The following is an 11901-nucleotide window of genomic DNA, read 5'->3' as shown; positions in this document are numbered from 1 at the left end:
TTGTTAATATAATCAAATTAATGAGGGCCCCCAATGGGTCCTGGCCCCCTGGTTGAGAACCCCTAACCTAGTGCATGTTAATGTCTGGGATACTGATATAACCCTCATTCCCTGATGGAAGAAATGGAGACGAATGACATTATGGGTCTCAGTTCAGAGCACCAATCACCTGTGAGTAGAACAAAATCGGCATCTGTTGCCATTGGTCGGAGTGGCACCATTACATTCAAAAACTGACAAAGAAACACTAGGGCAACAAGTGAGAACAATTAATTACCATGACAACTAACAATATATACATATACATATATACATATATATATCTCCTTGGACAGGAGATATGGACAATTCCTTCAGGTGGCAGAATTTAGCAATTGCACCCTCTGCCTGGGGAATCTCCGAGTAACCCTTGGCAGCCCTGTTGTAGAGGGTAGCGAGGACAGAGGAGGCAGTGAAATGGCTTCCAGCAGTGAAAGGTGCCTTCCACGATTTTGTGATCTCCTCATGCACCTCAAGATGCACCACCAGGGAGAACGTGGCTGAGTGTTGCGTCCCACACCAAGAAATCAATCGTCCAGCCGCAAACATTCAGGGCAGGGCAGAGGCTTCCACTCAAGCTTGGTGTTTGCTGCCGTTTGGAAAGCATTGCTGTGTCTGACTCTGATGTTTCAACCACCCCGAAAGGGGAAATCTCAGCAGAGTTGTCATCCTCTGAAGACTCCAGCGCCTGATGCAGCTATCGACATCCTGGAGTCCTGAAAAAGACAGTAGGGCTGCCATGAGACAGCTCCACAATCTCTCTCAGGAGCTCGACGGCACGTGTGCTAGAAATGCTAGTAGAGTGGGAGGTCAATCAGGACTTGCCTGGTGGAATAGCACTACACTGTCTCCCTCAGATCTCCTTGAGTGCTAACCGAAGTGGACATGTGCAATGCAGAGGGACCGGCCTATCAGCAGAAGGAACTCCACCCCTTACAAGGAGTGAGAGTCGCAGTGTCACCATAGTCATATTCTCACAATGAAGACATTCATTTTTACTTCACAAATCTAAAAACATTATTGTGCCCACAAACCCCTCGTTATCAAATAGGCACAAAAATATCCCCAGAGCTGGGTAGATTACTTACAAATTATAATCCATTATTGATTCCAAATTACACAACAAAAATGTTAGTTAGTAACGAAATCCATTATATCACATTTTAGGTAATATAATCAGACTACTTTTAGATTACTTGTAGGTTACTTTTGACCTATATCGTATATCACATGGATTTAAATAGGATAATCTTGTACCATATTGATAAAAAAATACAAAGAGTAAGAACATATATTTTATTCATTGTTATTAACAACATGAAGTGCATTAAACATTAAGGTTTCCTGGGGTTTATGAAGGAACTGGAGGGGGTCATGTGACACTTGCTAAGTCAGTGATAGACAGAAATCAGGAGGTCTCAGAAGACGTGTCCAGTGCTCCATTCATACATGGCCTTCAGTTTGATCTATCCTGGACACAGATTCGAGGTAACATCAGACTACAGTAATTTATATAATTAAACAATTAGAAGCCAATTTGGAAATAATAAATACATAACATCAGCTGCTCAAAGATAAATCTGTGAGTGAGTGATGCACACCTGACAGCGGAGAGACACACAGCAGCATGTGAGTGATCTAATGCAGAAAAAAGAGAGACTCACACAATGCTGTGATGGCTTTCCTGCTTTCACAAATCCAATGACTAGTGTGCCAGCTTCCCTTAAATGCCCAGACAAGAACAAAGAAATCTTCAAATCTAAGTTGTAAAACATTTGGTAAAATTTTGGTTGGCTTTCTGTGCCCTTGCTTCATGATCTCTTCTCCAGTTTTGTAGATTTATTGTTTTATTGCATGGTTTTCTGTTTAGTTCCTGAGTCCAGTTTTGTTAGGAAACCAAGGAAGTCTTACCTAAATATATAAATCACTTTGATGCTATGCAAAATGAAATAATGCAAAATGAATGTTTGAAAAATTTATATATATATCATTCACCTAAATGTAAAATAAAATAAAATATAAATAAATTGGAAATAGCAAGGTTGAGCAGAGAGTCGTAACACAAGATTATCTATTTAATTATACTGAACCCACAAATATTGCACAAAAAGGACAGTTTATAAGCCAATGTTTGGAGGAATGGATTGATGGGGTGGGAATAAAAATGAACGGAAGGTAATTTGTTTAAAAAAATAAATGCATGTACAAAATTGTGGCCAGGCTGTAACAAAAGTACTCTTTGTACTTAAAATAAACTTTCACAGTTTAGGGGTAAGTGTACAAAAGAACCTAATTTGGTAGTAGATCTATACAGTGCCCTCCAAAAGTATTGGAACAGTAAAGACAAAATAGCTCTGTTGGCTGTGGACTCAAGACATTTACAAATATGATCAAAAGATGAATATGAGACTCAACTACAGAATGTCACATTTTATTATTGGGTGATTCAACACATAGATGTTTTAGCAGCTAAGAAGTTCAGCACTTTTAGGGTTTCATCCCTCTATCTGATGTGAGCATAAGTATTGGAGCAGTTGCCTCACAGGTCTTTCTAAGTGATCAGCTGTGTCCTGTTGCATTAATTCTTCAGATATTAAAAGCAGGGAATGTGTCGTATCAGTTATATCCATTACTTCTGTATTCTGAATCTTGCATTCGATGATGACACACAAACCAGGATGAAGATGAGGGAGCTGACTTTGAGAGAAAAACAAGCAATTTGGATGCTAAAAGAAAAGAGGAAGTCAATTAGAGCTCTAGCAAAAACAAAGGGCATGGAGAAATCAAGAGTTTGGAAACCACCAGCGACACCAGCATCCAACAACTAGCTGATCGGCTGATAAAACAACAGTAGTTGATAACAGACAAATCATAAAAGCTGTGATAATGAACCCTAAAAGACGTGTCTGTAAAATCACCAACAACTTCCAGAAAGCTGGGGTGATGCTCTGACAATCTACTGTCCTCAGGAGACTTTGACACAGAATTACAGATGCTACACAGCAAGATGACCACTGACCGGCACCAAACATAGAAAGGCAAGATTAGAGTTTGCAAAAAAGCACAAAGGTGAGCCAGAAGAGTTTTGGAACTGTGTTTATGGACCGATGAGACAAAGATGAACCTTTATCTAAGTGATGGGAAAGCAAAAATGTGGAGAACAAAAGGGAACTGCAATGATCCCAAGCATACAGCCTCATCTGTAAAGCATGGTGGAGGTGGTGTCATGGCATGGGCATGCATGGCTGTCTCTGGAACAGGCCCTCTCAACTTTACTGATGACTTAATGTATGATGACAGTAGCAGAATGAATTTGGAAGGGTACAAAACCATCTTGCCTACCAATATTCAAGAAAATGCCACCAGATTCATTGGGAAGTGCTTCATATTGCATCAGGACAATGACCCAAAACACCCTGCCAGTTCAGTCAAGGAATTTATAAGAGCAAAGAAATGGAAAGTCTTAGATTGCCCAAGTCAATCTCCAGATTTAAATCTGATTGAACATGAATTTCACCAGCTGGAGAGGAGAGTAAAGGCAGAAACTCCCCAAAACAAGCAACAATTGGGATTGGCTGCATTAAAGGCTGGGAAAAGTATTTCAAAGGATGAGACCAAGAGTCTGGTGATGTCTATGGGTCACAGACTCACTGCTGTGATTGTGTGCAAGGGATCTGCAACTAAATAATAGCTTTTAATCTTTTATATTAAACAGAAAAAACATTAGTACAGAAAAAGATCATCCAAAAGATGGGGAAACAGTGATCCAAAATCAAACATTTTCTGTATAATATATTTGAAAAAATTAATGATGGCATCAGCGAAATAAGCATTTGTCAGGAAAACATGATACATCTTTTACATGTAGAAATAAAATCTAAAGGTCAGTAATATACAACTATCTCATATGACATATTTGAAATAATCATATTATTATCCTAATCAAATGCATCAATCATCATCTCAACTGTAGCGATGGCCCTTATTAAGAGCGGTCAAATACATCTGTTTGTAGTCTGCTGTTGACTTGATTAATAAAGAAGGCTGCTTGCAATGAAAACCCTCCAAAATATGCAGAGTTCATAGCTATACAGTGTTTTCTCGGCTCTCTGACATGTAGTTTCACGAGTAAATGTTCACTTCGCTTCCCTCAACCTCACTTACTAAAGTCTGATTATGAAAACACTGTAGACATTAAAAAAGACAAACACTCAGGTGCAGAAACTGCCCAGTGATTCCTCAAAAGGTTTTCACGAAGCTATTCTTTTCTATAAAAAAAATTAGGACTGCAGTTTTGTCAAAGATTTACAACAATCATTTATTTTGAAAAAAGACAAAAGAACAACAAAAACCCCCCCCATACACACTAAACACAATTGCCATTCATGTTGATGAGAAGGATGTCTGCTCAAACTTAAAGGACACATTTTGTGTAAATCACTCCTAAAACCTTCATATTACCATTATCAGCTAGTAGTAAAATAAACAATCAAAGATTCAGATTAAGCAGATGCTGAAATGTAATTTTGAATCATATTTCCCATAGAAACCAGCAGGTGGAGCACGTGCTCTTGTTTGAGATGCGCTGGAAAGCTACAGCGAGTCCACAGGATCTGGTCAGGACACTGGACTCCCCATGAGCCTCTCCTGACGCAGAGAAACCAGTCTGTTCATCCACAACCTCTCTGCCTCCTCTTTATCCATGAAGAGCTGCAGGAGAGGGAGAGAGCTTTACTTCAATTCATTTAGACTATTAAATTACAACGAACTTCCAAAGAACTTGACTTGTGTGTCCATCACAGAGCATCACTAGAGGAACAGCCACTGCACTGTGCCAAACTCTGAATCATCGCATAGAGCTGAGAGAATGAAAACTGTTTCTTAGGCTTTTTGTCAAGAGGAATTACTTTTTTTTTGGTAACACTTTGAATTAGGAAACATATTCACTATTAAAAAGATGCTTATTAGCATGCATAATACTAACATAGTTATTTATTAGTACTTATAAAACACATACTAATTCCTTATTCTGCATGACTATATTCTATATGTTTTATTTATTTGTTTATTGTTATTGCCATATCAGCATCTATGGCTATTTTCACGGCAAGATCAATGTTTAAAAGAAACAAATAGTAGAAACAAAGTAGTGATAAAAAACAACAACTGACAACCAACTCACATCAAAATAAATATTATATACGATTTTTCAGTAACACTTTAGTTTAAGGATCAGTTCTCACTTTTAACTAGTTGCTCATTAGCATGCAAGACTAGAATATACTGGCTGTTTATTAGTGTTTATAAAGCACATTCATGATCATATTTTAGCTCCTTAATCCACCCCATACTTAAACTGAACAACTATCTTACAAAGTATTCATAAGCAGCAAATTAAGAGTTTATTGAGGCAAAAGTCATAGTTAATGCCGAGAGCTGGTCCCCAAACTAAATTGTGACTTATTTAAAAAAAAATAAAAAATTATTCCTGGTGAGACTATATTCTAAAGCAAACAGACAAATCGATTTTCCTTCAATAAACTCTTAATTTTCATCTTATTGATAGTAATTGTGGTAGTTGTTCTAGTAGTTATGTTTAAGTATAAAATAGGGTTAAGGGATCTAAAATACACTTTAATAGACTTTAAGGCATTAATATGTGCTTTATAAGTACTAATAAACAGGCAATATGCTTGCTAATAAGCAACTAGTTAATAGTGAATATGTGTTCCTTAAACTAAAGTGTTATTGTTTTCTATTCCCTAATACTCTTTCACAGGTGTGCAATGGATGATTTTGTTGTGAATACAGGAAACACGTCTGATAGTTTGGGACACACACACACACACACACACACACACACACACACACACACACACACACACACACGATTGCAGGGAAGGCTGTAAGACTGATGTCTTCATTAGGCAGAACAACAGAAAATATAAATTTGTCAGTGCTGTTATGATTAGTTGGGATGATACATATATGCTCTAAAACCACTTGATCAAATGATTTCTCTTTCTTTACTAAATGATGAAATCTGCATCAGTTCAGTTCAATTTATTTCGGTATGATTCTTAGCTATTTAAGAGAATACGCTGAAGACAAATGTAATGACTGAAGTATGCGGAGGATGTTGTTTTTTAAGAACTGAAAGAACCTTCTATTGGATTAGAAATGCAAAATACATTGGATATTATTACAGTAAACACTTGTGCAGTACAAGTGAACGCTACAGAGTCCTCCTACAGAGAGTGAAGTGAGCTGTTATTGAGATCAGATCATCTGCGCCCACAGAGGGAAATCTGTGACTGTCTCCCTCCTCGTTTACTCCACTCGAGGAAGCCTGGGTTTAGCCGAGGTCTACTGACGGCCTGTTGTTATAGATCTGAAATGCAAGTAACCCTTTCGAAACAAATCTTTCCTATTGGTTTCTAAAGGATTCCAAGTCTGCGCTCTAATTGTCTGCGTTAGCTTAATATAGGACAATCACAGCTGCGATTAGATTTGGAGCAAGTGTAAATGGTATTGCATCATAAACACATCAGACAGGGTAATACGCGCGGTTGATTCGGATGTCAGCGTAAAGGGAGAATTTGAGTGATTCCCACATTAGTTGTGCTTATGAGTTCCTTAAGTTTGGAAGTTCCGGATTCTTCTCCAACACTCATCACTCATTTCCTTCATCCAAAAAACACGAGAGGCACCAAATCAAATCTAGGCTTTGGAAAGACTGATCACTTCCATCCCGCCGCGTGTGCGCATTATAAGCGTGTCATTTACATCGGGTTAGGGTCCGCCCGTAGCGCTGGTTTGGGTTCTGTTTGCCTGGGAAACACGTGCACATGTAGCGCTAATAGACTGAGGGTGTATGTCACCCGCTTCTCTGCGCCTTTTCCATTCGTAGGCGATCCCGCGACACGACGACGAGCCTCCTCCGACTCTTAACGCACCTAGCGAAGCGCGGCTAACGAGTTTGAAATTACAGTAGATACAGTAAGTGGTGGTGGCTAAATGATTGAATCATTACTGGTGATCAGGGCTCTCTCGCCTTGGGCATATTGCTGCAATAGATCAGCCTGTCGAGCTCATCTGCATCAGTCACACATAACCCAGTTTGCAGAGTGAGAGAGATGGAGCGCGCTTTCGTAGGAAATTCTGTCTGCCAATATTACTGAGGGTGCATAAGAAGGGCCCTGAGTGGGTTGTCAAGTAGTGCAGCTTCAGAAATAGGCAATTTCTACAAGGGTGGGGGGAAATAAGTCTTGAGAAAGGAGAATTATTGATTGGAGGCCTTTTGGGAGGCTTCAGTGTAACTTCGGATGCTGGGCCCGCGACACCAGAGTCTCATTTGATGTATGTTGTGAATAATACATACTATTTTTCTTAGAAAGAATTAGAGAGGTTCACGAGGCGAAGCGATTACCTTTGTGTTTTATGAAGATTCTCCAATTTGGTTTTCCCCATGCGGATTGAAACTTTGGCCCCAAAGTATCAAAAAATGACTATACTTTATAGAATACTTTGTTATCTAGATAGAGATATTCAATAGACTTGTATTCTTTCCTATACAGCTAGTTATAAATACTATAACCTACACGCTAACAGAAACATTCAGCGTTTTTACAATTAAAAATACATAATACGGGTTTTGTTCACACTTTAGTTTGGGGACCAGTTCTCACTATTAACTACAACTTTTGCATCAATAAACTCCTAATTTATTCTTTATAAGAACTAATAAACAGCCAATATGCTAGAAATATGCATGCTAGTTAACAAAATTGGTCCCTAAACTAAAGTGTTACCTTGTTTTGGAAAATGGAGATGTCCCCAAAATGAGGTTTTGTCGGATATAGCTCACATCTGGGTACAAATATGTCTCCAAATATGTACATATACACGAAACACTCTTACGTTAGGGTGAGCCAGGGCGTTGCTGTCATTGTACATGATGGAGGTGGGCAGAAGAGCAACTTCTTCTTTTATAGTCTCTGCCTCTTTCTTGATCTCTGAAACGTCAGTCACCTACAAATAAAAAAGTTATGTTATTTACAGAAACCTTAAGGAATCGCACAGAACACTCATATTTCCACCATTCTAGACATTAACCGTATTCATAATATTTACATCCACACCCCACTTTGCTCCCCAAGTTGTTTAATTAAAGAGAAATGCCTCATTCCTTAACTTTATCTTATCCTTGAGATCCGTTCTGTTTTGGTGCTATAACTAGTCATAATCTAGACCCCTTAAAGCAGAGCTCTTCAGCTCCAGTGTCCTGCAGACTTTAATTTCAACCATAATTAAACACACCTGTCTGTACTGTAATTCTGAACACCGTGATTAGTCTGTTTAGGGTGCTTGGTTAGGGTTAGCCTTGGTTATGGATAGTGAATGAAAATTCTCTCATCAATTACTTACCTCATGTTATTCAAAACCCGTTTGACTTTCTTTTCTTCAGTGGAACAAAAAAGAAGATATTTAGAGAAACCAAAACCGTTTATTTACCACCATTCCTCTAAATATCTTCTTTCATGTTCCGCAGAAGAAAGAAATGCATACAGGTTTGTAACAACATGGATTTTCATTTAAGGCTGAACTATGCCTTTGATTCAAACAGACTTTTTGCTGCTGTTTTTGACGCCCCCTTCAATAACACATTATTTGCAAAGATCTTCAACTGTGTGACGTTAGTTGAGTGATCTTTGCACCTTGTTTCTGATTTAATAAGGCTCTTTTTGGACTGGAAGGAAGTGATTTCAACTTAATTATTTCATCGCAAGAGAGGAAGTAAATTTGATCGACCCATTTAACTGACATTAGTGGGTGCAGCTGAGAGGTTGAAGGTTTGCACCTGATAATGACTCGTTCCTGTACCACAGTAAAGTTGAGCAAACACTTATCTGTGAGTGAGTTCAAGGTGACTGTCCATGTAAAGTGAGATGTCGAGTGCAATTCTAAATACAAACAACTGATGGCAGTATAATCATAACAGTGCTCGCTCTCGCCGTCCCTTGTCCTTTATAACATCTACTCTTTCACCTCAAAGCCATGCTCTGTTAAGTGAGAATTGCCATAGCGCTTTTATCTGAGCTCAGAGCATCCAATTACATTCTTAAAAATAAAGGTGCTCAAAAGGTTCTTCAAGCGATGCTACAGAAGAACCATTTTTGGTTTCACAAAGAAAAATTCAGTCAAAGGTTCTTTAAAGAACCATCTCTTTCTAATAATCTGAAGAACCTTCTTTCACCACAAAGAACCTTTTGTGAAACAGAAAGGTTCTTCAGATGTTAAAGGTTCTTTATGGAACCATTTTGACAAAAAAAGTTTCTTCTATGGCATCGTGAAGCATGTTTATTTTTAAGAGTGTACATGGAATGGAAATGACCGAAAAATCAAATGTGCATGAATCTACGTATTTGTGTTTGTCCAAAGAATGTCCTCTGTGTATGCTTTTTTCGCTCCATGTATAGAGCTGATCATGCATCATTCAGAAATTAATGTAGTGATGTTAAGTGCTAGTCTTGCATCAGTTCAGCCGCTCAAAGAGCATCACTGAAGTCTGTACAGACAGACCTGAGATCAGCGCGGAAGAGCCGCCCGGTCCTTCTGGTGCAATCTATCATACGGGCTCATTTCAACTGTCACCTTTTGTCTCAGACCACAGAGATCTGTGAGCATTTGTTAGTAATCTAATTTGAGCGGCAAATGTGAATGCTCTTCAGTAATGCTCTCTGAGGAGAGAGTGAGGGCCCACCGGCGGCCGGACGCTTTTCAAGAGCCCGAGCTCAAGCGGACAGGTGCCACAGACCAAACAGAATTTAATAGCAATCATTCCATTTGCAGACAAACGGAAAGTAACTCTGCAAAAAGAAATCAAATAAAAGAATATATATATATATGAGAGAAGGAAGGCAAAGAGAATAGAGAGGGAGAGAGGCAGAGTTGTACCTTGGTGCCATCCCGAGATGATTTGAAAGCCTGAGGAACAAAGGAGTCGCTCTCAATAGCCTCGATATCCTTTATCCTCCTCACCTGCTCGGCGAGAGACATTTCCTCTAGAGGAACAAAAAACAGAGCGGACAGGCGAGAGGTCAGCGGGGCAGGTCAGGCGGTCACAAACCACAGAAACGGAAAAACATCATGCTGATTGATTCATCTCTTAGCGAATAACAGAGTCAATCTACTGGATACTGTTGAGTCTGTAGTGCACGTGCCACATTAAAGCAGCTGTGCTCATGGGACGCTGGTGTGTCCCGATCCCATTACCCTCCTCTTCAGCTTCAGTATGTCTCCAGCATACTCTCCAAACAAGCAAGAACACACAGTACATAGTACCAGGAAAAAAAGAAAATAGAAATGCTTGTCAAGAAAAATGACTGTTAAGGTCCCTCTGTAGTTTGAAGACGGACGGAAATGATTGCACTTTATATGAAAAAAGATGCGTTAGAAAACAAGTCAGAACAGACAATCTAGCGGATGTAGCTCGAAAGCTTTAGGATTTAATAGAAATGTTGGTCTCAGAAGATGATATTAATATGATATAGATATGTGGATCGATAATTAGTCTGCATGAAACCTAAGTTGTGATCCTCTTTACTTCCCAATTATGATGTATTTCAGAGTAATGATGAAGAGCTTGTAGGCTCGAAACGTCACCTGTGCTGAGAACTTTAATACATATTTAATACATATTTAATACATATCTACTTTTGCAGCTGTGGTGTGCCAGCTTTGCTCTTGACATTGTTTGCGGTTGAGCACCCACATCGAGCTTTTGGCCTGCTGGATGTGTGCACTTTGATTGCAATCTTTATGTATATCAGAGTAAAACAGTTTCTTGAATGAGGAAAAAGTGTAGGTGAAAAAAAATAAAAAAAAATAAAAAAAGACTTGTTGGTCACACTTTATTTGAAGGTACAGTTTTCACCATTAACTATGACTTTTGCCTCAGTAAACGACTCATAAATGACTGCTTATTAATGGTTAGTAAGGTAGTTGTTAAGTTATTCATAGAGTTATTCATTGAGGTTTATGCAATAGATTTTTATTAAGACAGTGTCTTAAGGCATATGAATCAATGGTGGCAAAAATGAAGTTGTTGGCATCATTTAAGATTTGTATGTAAAGATTGGTTGGTAAAATTAACTTAATTCAACAATATGTAAAATAACAATTGACAAGTAAAACGCTCTTTAATTCTTCTTCTTTTCTAGAAGTTCTTCAAGAGTCTGAAATGGATGCTGGTCGATGAGAAGACATCAGAAAACACAGACGCGCTTCACGACAGCGTTGTGTATTGGCTTGAAGATGTGATGCATGTTTTTGAAGCATTTATGCTGTTAAACCAGCTAAAATGATGCATGGCAAACAACTCTGAATTTTAATGCAATTGAATATAAAGTCACAGGCTCTTGTATTCAAATCAATTTCTCCTAACAATCATATGTTCATGATTAATATTCCCTACATAATTATATACTTACAGAAATAATGTATTTTGGGTTGAACACCTTGTCAAGCTAATGGCTGTCCATCATTGATGCCCTCTGGTGGTTGAGCATATTAATATGGACACTTTTATAGCTTCAACGATCGCTGATAGTGTAGTAGGTAACACTTTAATTCGATATTCCACATTCTACTGACTATAAGTAACTTAGTACAGGTCAATTTATTCTACTAACCCTAACCTAACAGTCTAATACTCTAATGAGAGTTAGTTGACATTAGATATGGTTATATATAAAGTGGACTATTGAATGAAAATAAAATTTAGAATTCCATAATCAATCCAGTCATATATAGAGATCAATGGCTTTAGTATATTAGTATGTTGGCTCTGCAATGCATATA

At 38.4% G+C, this 11901-nt stretch overlaps 1 protein-coding gene across 2 annotated transcripts in view; it reads right to left on the bottom strand.

The window, feature by feature from the left end:
- Positions 1 to 2455: 2455 nt before the first annotated feature.
- LOC306850982 (uncharacterized protein) overlaps positions 2456 to 11901 on the bottom strand; it is a 145375-nt gene continuing 135929 nt past the window's right edge. Inside the window, exons 8-10 of one of the 2 annotated variants that reach the window (XM_079386975.1) lie at positions 9997 to 10103; positions 7960 to 8070; positions 2456 to 4749 (exon numbers count right to left, since the gene is read on the bottom strand). In XM_079386975.1, the coding sequence (XP_079243101.1) occupies positions 4657 to 4749; positions 7960 to 8070; positions 9997 to 10103 (311 nt within the window). In that variant the 3' untranslated portion in view covers positions 2456 to 4656. The remainder of the gene's footprint in view (positions 4750 to 7959; positions 8071 to 9996; positions 10104 to 11901) is intronic. The other variant, XM_079386974.1, reaches the window with a different exon arrangement.

This window comes from Barbus barbus, assembly GCF_936440315.1.
Source record: "Barbus barbus genome assembly, chromosome: 31".
NCBI classification, from domain to species: Eukaryota; Metazoa; Chordata; class Actinopteri; order Cypriniformes; family Cyprinidae; genus Barbus; species Barbus barbus.
This window is presented reverse-complemented; position numbering and strand designations above follow the sequence as displayed.